This window comes from Homalodisca vitripennis, chromosome 5, assembly GCF_021130785.1.
Source record: "Homalodisca vitripennis isolate AUS2020 chromosome 5, UT_GWSS_2.1, whole genome shotgun sequence".
Lineage (NCBI taxonomy): Eukaryota > Metazoa > Arthropoda > Insecta > Hemiptera > Cicadellidae > Homalodisca > Homalodisca vitripennis.
Window position 1 is genome coordinate 169,411,458 of NC_060211.1, and position 13,640 is coordinate 169,425,097.

The window sequence follows — 13,640 nt, forward strand, 5'->3', positions numbered from 1 at the left end:
GGAAGGATGATTCAATATACTGACGACTCGACTCTCTGTATTAGATCAAAAACAGAATACGATCTTGAAATGAAGTCGTTCATTGAGCGGAATGCATACACTGAGCATTTTCAAGAATACATTTGAAAACAAATCTTTCAAAATCAAACGTGATAAATTTTTGTCTTAGGCGATTAGAGCAAATGTCTACGCGATGGTGGATGACGGTCTCTTGCAAGAAGCTGAATCCACCAAGTTCCTTGACCTATACCTTGATGGAGGGTTGACTTATGGGACTATCATATCAAAAGTGTTTGTTCAAAGGTTGCTTCCGGGGTTTATGTCCTGCACAAACTTTCAAAATTTTGTTCTATGAATTTACTAAATACGCAAAAGAAAGCTGTCAGAATTCGTTTGAACCTTAATTTCAGAGAGTATTCCAAAGATGCATTCAGGGAGCTTGAAGTCTTAACTTTACCCGGTCTTTATATTATTGAGGTCGCCCTGTATTGTCGTTTCAGATACGAGTGAAAATATCGACCAGATTAATTTTAATTGTTTCCTTTCTACTTCATAACCTACCCAGTAGCTGAAAAAATAGTTTTATAGTGTCTATGACCTATAGGGATAGTTTCAGAGTTCCAGGTACGTAAAGGATCTGATTATAAAAACTACTTTAGGTAAAAAAAAAAAAAAAAACTACTAAAGGTATTGTGAAAGAAAGAGTAAATTTATGATAACATACGTCAATCTCACTAAATCAAGTATTACTATTGTGTAATTTTATGCAGTATGAAAACAATATACCCCTTCATATAACAAGAAAGGAAACGATTATGATTCAAAAATGTGTTTCATTCCGCACAAATATTATTAAAATTTAATCATTGATGTTATAAAGAAATTAATGTGGAACATCCATTGTTTCTAGGCCCCGGCAGCAGACACACCAGCGTTGGGACTGGACGTTAGCCAACGTTCGGTAGTTTTAACGGACGTTAAACATAAACGACCCCATTTTCGATACGTTTGTTCAGTCCAGTTTTTGACAAAATTATAAGCTCGTAATCCAGCTGAAGTTCGTATTCTTTGAACTTGTTTTTTATTTCATTTTTCAAAGTGTAATCTTTGATTATCTGAATATCTTGTATAACGAACTTTAACTTCGTGTATAATTTTGTTGCTTCCATTGTTATATACTTTTATAGTTTGATTATAAACTCAGTCCATATACTTACACCTCTGAAAACAAAATAAAATCTTCATTCTTTGCTTAAGGTTTGTTTTCGACGATGGTAGGATTGTGAAGGAAACAGGATTTTTCCGGACATATGCCATCGTTCAGTTATACAAGAAATTAGTAACACTACATTTCGAAAATCTGCAATCTGATCTCTTCCAGAGGTGAATAACTAACCAAACACATAACTATACTTTAGTCTATAATAATAAAATCATATCAGAGCTTTGCGACACGCCATATAAAAACCAAAACAAAGAAACAAGATGTGTGTCAATTCCATGCACACAATTTCTGAAAACGTAACTTAAAACAAATCAATAATTACTGAAACCGAACTGAAGAATACAGGTCAAAATAGATCCACACTTACCGACCAACCACTGAAAACTACCAGAAGCTAATCAAGGGGGAAACAAAATGGCGGAAAAGTCTGTGTCGATCACTTGGAAAACTGGATTACGGCTTTTTATGTTTTGCTCATTCTGGACGATCTTCTCAAAACCATATTCTGACATCGCATTGGTTTATTAGGAATCTTTATTCTTTTTGATGATTTAGGTTTTCCCTATTAGTTTATTTTTCAGAATTGGCAACTAAAGTGGCCTAATTTCGACCGAAGGTTGACTGATAAGTTGGTCCACTTGTCGGTTGATGTGTTTACTGATTTTCTCGTATCACTGAACGATGGCAAATGTCCGGAAAATCCTGTTTTCCTCCATAGCCTCCACAGTGTATCAATTTTTGACTGAATGTTAAGATTCACTACTGTTCAGACATCGATACAGGGGTGATAGGTCAAAGGTCAAGCGGACTTGAATCAAGTCGGAGTGTGTGTCCTGCTCTACAGAGACAATAAGCTACATTGTCCGTCAGGCTGAATCATGTTTTCTAACGTCCGTTGTAGCATAACTCTACGTTGCCTAGCAACGACGGACGCTTGACGCACCTTGCAACTGACGGACGATGCTCTGTGTTCAACCCTGCGTACAGACATTATCAAAGGACGTTGGTTAACCTCCGTCACCAACACTCGTGTGTCTCTGGTCTTAAAAACCTTCACTTCTCGTGACCCAAACCTAAGTGCTTCTATCTAACTCAGAATCAGAAACACCAACAGATCAGGACAGGAAATGGTTACCCGGAGGTCGTACAAGTCGACACAGGTTGTGTAGTTCGACCAGGGTCTCCCCGTCGCTGGGTGTCTGAACCACGTGCCGTTCTCCAGACAGTTCCTGAACGCTGTTCCTGTAAATAATAAAAGTCAAGCGATAAAAACTTAGGCTTACCACAGTTTAATACAACGCTCAACTTCAATTGTTCAAATTTAACAAAGTAGTGTTTTGCAAGCATCGTTCAAACAAAAAGGAAATTACATTACAGTATGCTCTGCACGTCTCAAGTATGCAGAAAACTCAACTCTTCTTACTGGCTGGCTGAATGTAAAACTGAGTGTGTTAATATTACAAGTGTTTGTTTACGGCTTTTCAGTGTTATTACGGAAAGGGATTTGAAATTCAATTCACAACTCAGGGTTGTTTACTTCGTTATTTTTCTAGTTTACGCGGACATCTATACATTAAAATTATTATTAGTTCTTCTTTAACAATCAAAATTAGTACAATTTGAATTTGCTCAAAATAATCTCTGTATCAAGATGTCATTTCAGAAAATTAACGTTTAGTTTTTTGAAAAAGCTAGAGAGAGAGCCTTTAATATAACAATCGTTTTATACGTTGCATACTCAAAGTTTTTGGTGAATTGATTCTGAAATCCAAAGTGACCCTTATTGTATATTCATGTAATTCATGTATATAACACAATTTTCATAGAATCGCGACTTGTTTTAAAAACTACTTATAACCATTGAATACAGTAATCAATTCTGCAATTTCGCTGTTTAAATCCTAGAGGCCCCTGTACGTTATTCACTTTTAAAAAGGCTGTTCAGGCACTCATTTTTATTATAACCAAAAAGAATAATGTTAAATCTCCACTTCTACTCCTTTATTTTTACCAAATAATTAAAGTAGTTGTCTCATAAAAAGTTACTTGAGACGTATAAAACATGATTGATATTATTTTTTATTATTAAAATCCTCTAATTACTTTTTTACATCTTCGTTTAATAGTTGTATGGGTATTAATTGTAACTTTCAAATAATATCTCACTCATAAGGTCCACGACCTAAAATAAGGGATTGCTACTGTTGGTATAAAACGCAAAATCATTTCACTTCAGTCGGTTCTTCACCGCGAATCAATTAAAGATTACGTAATCTTTCTTAACTCTAAACATCACTGTACAAGGTTTTGGTGGTTCTTTTGAGGTAAAACAGTTTTGGTGCTGTGCAAACAGTAGCAATTATGAGTTTCATGGGATACTCACTGGAAGGATCGAACCCTGTGACGAACCTCGGGCAGGGGATGAAAGCTCTGGTGCCCGGGGGAGTGGTGTCCCAGCAAGACCACCCGTCGAACACCGTGGGGCACCAAGGCACTGAAAAAATAGGAGTCATAGTAGCAAAACTAAATTCTCTAATTAAATCACAGGTGAATCTGCAAACCATTTTGGACTACACTTAAGCAATGGCAAATCGTGAGCTAGAAAGGTTGACGGGGATGTTAACCCCTGATTCGGGCAGTTTCCGGGAAATAATCCCAATAACTGGAGGACAGATAGTGCTCTTGTTGACTCTCAGGGGAGCTTTTGTTCATTAGAGCAAGTTAGGGAGGCTAACATATTCTTGAACATTTTGTCTGGAGAGAGGAGTTTATTAGAGAGGTGGGGTGGGCATTCGTTGGGTCAGTGGTGTTACTTAAGACGGGTTGACCAACACTGCCTTAGGTCTCTGGTATTTTTGGGATAGGGAACCCTCCTGAGAAACCCACTCCTTTATGTTGCTTCACTCAGACTGTTCAGCCGCTGAGTAGAGCCAAGAGCTTGGTCCTTGATGTAGTTTTGGATCGGTGATAGACCATGGTGCGAAGTAAAAGTAAAGTAAAGGAAAGATGTTTTATTTTACCAGGCGAAGTTAGGGCTAATAAGCCCTCTCCAACACTTAATCTGAGGACCAACGACTTGAAGATGACTTCCGAACCACCACCAATGGCCGGGCAGGCGGGCTGCTTGCAAGGACAGGACTGCTCAGCGGTCACCCATCCAAGCAGCAGCCACGCTCGACGTTGCTTGATCTGGTTTTCTTGCGATAACCGTTGTACCATTTTATCACTGTGTTCATGACGTTCCACGGTGACTTCAGGAAACACAGTGTAGAGTTTTGAAAGGCTTCTTACCTTTTCCTAGTTGTGATAGATGAAAACATATGTTTTATTTTATATGTATTCTTTTATTGTAGACATTCTATGTTTATGAATTTTTGTATTATACAGTATATATGTTTATGGTTAGTTACTGGTGTAATACATTTTAAGTTTCCAATTTTAAAACTGCAATTTTATTTAACTGAGTGTTTAGGAGTGAATATTTTAAATTAATTAATAGTTTAAATATTTTATTATATTTAAAAGTTCGGGTACTTTTTGGAATAGTCTCCTTGTTATGAAAAATAATCTAGAATTGGACATAAGTCTAATTATTTCTAAGTATCATTGCTTTTTGTTTTTTTTTACATAAAAGTGTTTCTGTGGTTTTTAAACCTCTGAAATCTGAGAGCCATATCCATGAACGCTTAAGGAACAATTTATTTTGTAAAATTTGCAACAGGTACGCTATCAATACGATAAACACAATAAAAAATTAAAGACAAAGTGTTCCATGACTCGAAATATCATGACGTAACATTACTTCAGTGGATCTCTGCAGCTTCAGTGGTTTACTTTTTATATTTAATAAACTTGGAAAGAAGACTATTTAAAAGAGCTTTAGACAGAAATTTCCATCTGTGAAGCTCTCCGAAATAGCACGAACGTAAAGCCGACATGGCAGCTATTCCTTGCAACAAGAGATCGGAATTAAATTCAATTTGTTCCGGTAAGTACAAAAATACTTCGGTTAACATTCTGAGGTTCAAATATGTCTCCGTAAAACGATTTTAAAAACCACTTGACGTGTATTGAAATTTCTATTGCATTCAAACCTGTCCGCTATGGTAACAAACACACGAGGATTTATTTGATGAATTACTGAGAAATTATTAGTTCTACTACAGTTTTAGATTTTAATACATAAATTAATACTGCTTTTTACAGATTTAAGTTCAGCACATACAAAAAATATGGTTCTATTTAGAGACAAAATATGGGATGTTGTCCTAATTTCAATAGTAGGGGGCCTATATTTAAAAGCTTCAATTATTTTATGTTTTGATTGTAATGACGTGCTTTAAAATAATAGAAGTAGAATTGTTCATAATTGTGAAAATTAAATTAATTAACGAATACTTAATCTAATATACTGGTGGCTTTTTAATTTTACTCCCATAAAAACCATGTAACATTTCAAATACTTTTAGTCATATACTTTTATTTTAGACTATGGAAGGAATCACATTTTGAAGGTATTCCTATTATGCATCCGAGAGCATAGAGTTCCCGATATTGTTGTTGATTTTTTGATTGTGATTGATTTTTTTTTTATTCAAAAACTTTGTTGTAAATATGTTGTATATAAAATAATCGCATTTTATAAAAAGAAACCCTAAAGCATTTGGAAGAGAATCGATCATTAATAAAAAATTCGTACCTATAATTTATAATCCATAAGCAGATCATAAAGTTTATTAATGTTATAGACTGTTTTAACAGGTACATCTCGTTTCTTATTGTTACACACAAAACATTATTTACAATTACACAAAAAAATCAACGTGAATAAGTTTTACCCACCAAGAATACAGCACGAAAATGTGAGACCATTACACAAACAACAGAGTATGTGCCCAGACTTGTGTTCGTTACTGCAATCCATCTGAGTTTGTACAAATGTCCTTAAGTTCGTGTGCGTGTTCAACTTCATATATCCTTGTTTTCTTCTATGGAATTGCAAGAGCTATTAAGTATGTTCTATTCAAAGCAGTTCATACTAAGTTGTGATACTATGACAAACCATTTTACAGCATCTGTAATAATAATAAGATGGGAAACGCCAGACCGCCTGTTACGTAACAAGTTTCCCATAATGAAAGAATTGCAGAATGAAGAACACGTCGTGGAGAAACATGGACCGAATTATAGCTATCAATTCCTTTTTAAATATGTTCCAAAGAAACAGACATACGTGCGATCCCTCCCGTTATAAATGGTTACCTCACCACACTCACTACCTCCTCATCCATCACTAGCGTACAACACGGACAATAGCGGATGGTTCAGCGTGCGATCCCTCCCGTTATAAATGGTTACCTCACCACACTCACTACCTCCTCATCCATCACTAGCGTACAACACGGACAATAGCGGATGGTTCAGCTTGCGATCCCTCCCGTTATAAATGGTTACCTCACCACACTCACTACCTCCTCATCCATCACTAGCGTACTACACGGACAATAGCGGATGGTTCAGCGTGCGATCCCTCCCGTTATAAATGGTTACCTCACCACACTCACTACCTCCTCATCCATCACTAGCGTACAACACGGACAATAGCGGATGGTTCAGCGTGCGATCCCTCCCGTTATAAATGGTTACCTCACCACACTCACTACCTCATAATCCATCACGGGCGTACAACACGGACAACAGCGCATGGTTCAGCGTGCGATCCCTCCCGTTATAAATGGTTACCTCACCACACTCACTACCTCCTCATCCATCACTAGCGTACTACACGGACAATAGCGGATGGTTCAGCGTGCGATCCCTCCCGTTATAAATGGTTACCTCACCACACTCACTACCTCCTCATCCATCACTAGCGTACAACACGGACAATAGCGGATGGTTCAGCGTGCGATCCCTCCCGTTATAAATGGTTACCTCACCACACTCACTACCTCCTCATCCATCACTAGCGTACTACACGGACAATAGCGGATGGTTCAGCGTGCGATCCCTCCCGTTATAAATGGTTACCTCACCACACTCACTACCTCCTCATCCATCACTAGCGTACAACACGGACAATAGCGGATGGTTCAGCGTGCGATCCCTCCCGTTATAAATGGTTACCTCACCACACTCACTACCTCCTCATCCATCACTAGCGTACAACACGGACAATAGCGGATGGTTCAGCGTGCGATCCCTCCCGTTATAAATGGTTACCTCACCACACTCACTACCTCCTCATCCATCACTAGCGTACTACACGGACAATAGCGGATGGTTCAGCGTGCGATCCCTCCCGTTATAAATGGTTACCTCACCACACTCACTACCTCCTCATCCATCACTAGCGTACAACACGGACAATAGCGGATGGTTCAGCGTGCGATCCCTCCCGTTATAAATGGTTACCTCACCACACTCACTACCTCATAATCCATCACGGGCGTACAACACGGACAACAGCGCATGGTTCAGCGTGCGATCCCTCCCGTTATAAATGGTTACCTCACCACACTCACTACCTCCTCATCCATCACTAGCGTACAACACGGACAATAGCGGATGGTTCAGCGTGCGATCCCTCCCGTTATAAATGGTTACCTCGCCACACTCACTACCTCCTCATCCATCACGTGCGTACTACACGGACAATAGCGGATGGTTCAGCGTGCGATCCCTCCCGTTATAAATGGTTTACCTCACCACACTCACTACCTCCTCATCCATCACTAGCGTACAACACGGACAATAGCGGATGGTTCAGCGTGCGATCCCTCCCGTTATAAATGGTTACCTCACCACACTCACTACCTCCTCATCCATCACTAGCGTACTACACGGACAATAGCGGATGGTTCAGCGTGCGATCCCTCCCGTTATAAATGGTTACCTCACCACACTCACTACCTCCTCATCCATCACTAGCGTACAACACGGACAATAGCGGATGGTTCAGCGTGCGATCCCTCCCGTTATAAATGGTTACCTCACCACACTCACTAGCTCATAATCCATCACGGGCGTACAACACGGACAACAGCGCATGGTTCAGCGTGCGATCCCTCCCGTTATAAATGGTTACCTCACCACACTCACTACCTCCTCATCCATCACTAGCGTACAACACGGACAATAGCGGATGGTTCAGCGTGCGATCCCTCCCGTTATAAATGGTTACTTCGCCACAATCACTACCTCCTCATCCATCCCGTGCGTACTACACGGACAATAGCGGATGGTTCAGCGTGCAATCCCTCCCGTTATAAATGGTTACCTCGCCACAATCACTACCTCCTCATCCATCACTAGCGTACAACACGGACAATAGCGGATGGTTCAGCGTGCAATCCCTCCCGTTATAAATGGTTACCTCACCACACTCACTACCTCCTCATCCATCACTAGCGTACAACACGGACAATAGCGGATGGTTCAGCGTGCGATCCCTCCCGTTATAAATGGTTACCTCGCCACACTCATTACCTCCTCATCCATCACTAGCGTACAACACGGACAATAGCGGATGGTTCAGCGTGCGATCCCTCCCGTTATAAATGGTTACCTCACCACACTCACTACCTCATAATCCATCACGGGCGTACAACACGGACAACATCGCATGGTTCAGCGTGCGATCCCTCCCGTTATAAATGGTTACCTCACCACACTCACTACCTCCTCATCCATCACTAGCGTACAACACGGACAATAGCGGATGGTTCAGCGTGCGATCCCTCCCGTTATAAATGGTTACCTCACCACACTCACTACCTCCTCATCCATCACTAGCGTACAACACGGACAATAGCGGATGGTTCAGCGTGCGATCCCTCCCGTTATAAATGGTTACCTCACCACACTCACTACCTCCTCATCCATCACTAGCGTACTACACGGACAATAGCGGATGGTTCAGCGTGCGATCCCTCCCGTTATAAATGGTTACCTCACCACACTCACTACCTCCTCATCCATCACTAGCGTACAACACGGACAATAGCGGATGGTTCAGCGTGCGATCCCTCCCGTTATAAATGGTTACCTCACCACACTCACTAGCTCATAATCCATCACGGGCGTACAACACGGACAACAGCGCATGGTTCAGCGTGCGATCCCTCCCGTTATAAATGGTTACCTCACCACACTCACTACCTCCTCATCCATCACTAGCGTACAACACGGACAATAGCGGATGGTTCAGCGTGCGATCCCTCCCGTTATAAATGGTTACTTCGCCACAATCACTACCTCCTCATCCATCCCGTGCGTACTACACGGACAATAGCGGATGGTTCAGCGTGCAATCCCTCCCGTTATAAATGGTTACCTCGCCACAATCACTACCTCCTCATCCATCACTAGCGTACAACACGGACAATAGCGGATGGTTCAGCGTGCAATCCCTCCCGTTATAAATGGTTACCTCACCACACTCACTACCTCCTCATCCATCACTAGCGTACAACACGGACAATAGCGGATGGTTCAGCGTGCGATCCCTCCCGTTATAAATGGTTACCTCGCCACACTCATTACCTCCTCATCCATCACTAGCGTACAACACGGACAATAGCGGATGGTTCAGCGTGCGATCCCTCCCGTTATAAATGGTTACCTCACCACACTCACTACCTCATAATCCATCACGGGCGTACAACACGGACAACAGCGCATGGTTCAGCGTGCGATCCCTCCCGTTATAAATGGTTACCTCACCACACTCACTACCTCCTCATCCATCACTAGCGTACAACACGGACAATAGCGGATGGTTCAGCGTGCGATTCCCTCCCGTTATAAATGGTTACCTCACCACACTCACTACCTCATAATCCATCACGGGCGTACAACACGGACAACAGCGCATGGTTCAGCGTGCGATCCCTCCCGTTATAAATGGTTACCTCAACACACTCACTACCTCCTCATCTATCACTAGCGAACAATACGGACAATAGCGGATGGTTCAGCGTGCGATCCCTCCCGTTATAAATGGTTACCTCACCACACTCACTACCTCCTCATCCATCACTAGCGTCCAACACGGACAATAGCGGATGGTTCAGCGTGCGATCCCTCCCGTTATAAATGGTTACCTCACCACACTCACTACCTCATAATCCATCACGGGCGTACAACACGGACAACAGCGCATGGTTCAGCGTGCGATCCCTCCCGTTATAAATGGTTACCTCGCCACACTCATTACCTCCTCATCCATCACTAGCGAACAACACGGACAATAGTGGATGGTTCAGCGTGCGATCCCTCCCGTTATAAATGGTTACCTCACCACACTCACTACCTCCTCATCCATCACTATCGAACAACACGGACAACAGCGCATGGTTCAGCGTGCGATCCCTCCCGTTATAAATGGTTACCTCACCACACTCACTACCTCCTCATCCATCACTAGCGAACAACACGGACAACAGCGCATGGTTCAGCGTGCGATCCCTCCCGTTATAAATAGTTACCTCACCACACTCACTACCTCCTCATACATCACTAGCGTACTACACGGACAATAGCGGATGGTTCAGCGTGCGATCCCTCCCGTTATAAATGGTTGTTACCTCGCCACACTCATTACCTCCTCATCCATCACTAGCGTACAACACGGACAATAGCGGATGGTTCTGAGTGTATAACATTACCGACTAGAGTAACTGAACATTCTCTGAGCTGTATCGACCATATATTTATTAAACACTTTGACTATACTGCGATCAGCTCCGGGGTACTGTCTACTGACGTGACTGACCACTACGCCGTCACAGCGAGGATACAGAGTGCAAACAGTAACACCACAGACACGTCTGACTTGACTAAAACATATGTTGATATGGACAAATTACAAGGTTTAATACAGTCCCAGCCCTGGGACAGTGTCCTGGCCCAGGGAAATGTTAATATGAGCTGCAATAAATTTCTCGAAATTTATCACAATCTTAGAAATCAGTCAGAAGTATCAAAACAACCAAATACTCGTAATAAAAAAACTAAAACCTTGGATAAATATAACTCTCATACTTAATATTAGGAAAAGAGATAAGTTGAGTAAACGGATTAAAAAACAACCTTGGAATGAAAATTTGAGAATTTATTTACACCCGGTTTAGAAACCAACTTAGTGGCCAAATAAAAATTTCAAAAATTACTTATTATAGACAAAAAATATTGGATTCATCTGGAGATCCAAAACGTTTCTGGAAAATAGTCAATGAATTAAGCGGTAAAAAAATTAATAAAAATTATTTTCCAATAGCATCATTTATGGGGGGCTCGGATGTCGGTGGTGGGGGCGTGCCGGCGGTGGCACAATCCTTTAATACATTTTTTTTCAAATGTAGGGAATAAGTTGGCCACTGAGCTGCCTCCGCCATTGGGCCCGCCGTTGATCGATGATTCCGCGTACAGAGTCGAGCACGAGTTTCATCTGGAGCCAGTCTCCGCCAGCCAGGTGTTGAGGTGTGTCGGGGAGATGCGTGGCGGTTCGGCCCCCGGCATGGATGCTTTTCCGGCCGCTATTCTCAAAAAATTGTATTGAGTATTTACTTTTACCCTTGACCCACATCATTAATCAAAGTCTAACTTCTGGAATCTTTCCAGATCAGTTCAGGGTTGCAAAGGTCATTCCAATATTCAAAGCAAACAGTAAAACCGATTTAAACAATTATAGGCCGATCTCATTACTTAGTGTACTATCTAAAGTATTGGAGAAGTGTGTTAAATATCAATTGCAATCGTATTTGGAACTTAATAATATTTTATCAGAAAACCAATTTGGATTTAGAAGTGGAAAAAAATACGACAGACGCTCTTTTCCTGCTAAACAAAGTGATCATGGAGTCAATCAATGCTAATGAAAAAGTGTTAGTTATTTTTATTGACTTGGCGAAAGCCTTTGACTCAATTGATAGACAAATCCTATTTTCAAAATTAGAATGTGTTGGAGTGAGGGGTGTGGCCTTGAACTGGTTTAAGAGTTATTTGAGTGATAGGAAACAAGTAGTATCAATTAATAATCAAACTAGTGATGTCCTCAGTGTAGAGTATGGTGGTAGTTCAAGGCAGTACACTCGGACCTTTACTATTCTTAATATATATAAATAATATTGACAAACTGAATTTAACAGGAAGACTTTTTCTATTTGCAGATGGCACGGCAATAATATTAAAAGGTAGGAACTGGAATGAAGTGTATCAAATTGCATCAAGGGAAATAACATTAATACATAAATGGTTTAATGATAATGTGCTAACCATGAACGTAGGCAAAACTAAATGTTTGCCAATTGCCCTTCGTGCCGCGGGTGGGCCGCCCGCTGATCTCAGATTGATGCTCCACTCTTGTGGTAACGCAGTAAATCAGTGCTGTTCCTGTAACGTCATTGAAAGGGTAGACCAGTATAAGTATTTGGGAGTAATTTTGGATTCGAAATTGAAATTTGACAACCACATCGAGAAAATTAAGAACAACCTTAGAAAAATTAATATATGTTTTTTATCAGCTGAATCGGATACTAAATTGTGATGAAATCAAGCGTGTATATTTTGCTTATGCGCAATCTATCCTGTTGTATGGAATAGTTGCTTGGGGAGGCGCTCGTAAAAACATAATTTACCCTCTTTACATTTTTACAAAAAATCAGTAATAAAAGCCGGGTTTAAAAAACCGAAACGCTACCCCTCAAATCAGCTTTTTCAGGAAACAAAAATACTTACAGTAAGGCAGCTGTATATAAAATCGGTTTTGGTCTACACCTTCACGCATCGTGACTCAGTGATAAACTGAGGTTACACACCAACATTTCACCAGACATGCACAACATGTTGGTATGCAGGTCCCCAGAGTAGTAACATCTGCTAATTGCACAAATTCTTTCTATGTCGCAAATTTTCTCTACAGAAACAATACCTGCCCATGTAAGGGATCTGCAGGTTTCACTTAGTTTATACAAAAAACTGATCACCGCCTGGCTGGTGGAGGTGGGGGCTGACTACGCGGAGCTGCTAATCTGCCCTGAGTATACATGAATATGTCAAATTGCTGACTGACACCATCTACACAAGCACTGTGTCTGAGCTGGTCTTCCCTCGTCCATGCGTGTATTGAAATATTAAAGTTCTAAATTTTTTGCAAAGCACTCAATTTTTTAATTTTAATTGAATTTATTTTAAATTGAACTTTTTATCCTATTTTAAATTAATTGAAGTAGAGGGTTTTATTATTAGTTCATACTTTGTTTTTATGTTTTAATTCATTAATTGTTTTTAATGATTACTTTTTTCGTAAATATTTTTCATAAAGTAAATGGTTAAAAACATCTTTGAACCTACATGAGGAAGAAAAGTATTTCTGTAGTGCTAGTCAAATACGGTGGTTGATGCATTAAGTGTA

At 40.7% G+C, this 13,640-nt stretch overlaps 1 protein-coding gene across 1 annotated transcript in view; it reads right to left on the reverse strand.

Moving 5' to 3' along the window:
* LOC124363705 (calcitonin gene-related peptide type 1 receptor) overlaps positions 1–3,738 on the reverse strand; it is a 29,214-nt gene extending 25,476 nt beyond the window's left edge. The window contains exons 1-2 of the mRNA XM_046818968.1: positions 3,609–3,738; positions 2,361–2,467 (exon numbers count right to left, since the gene is read on the reverse strand). Of these exons, the coding sequence (XP_046674924.1) occupies positions 2,361–2,467; positions 3,609–3,738 (237 nt within the window). The remainder of the gene's footprint in view (positions 1–2,360; positions 2,468–3,608) is intronic.
* Positions 3,739–13,640: the final 9,902 nt, after the last annotated feature.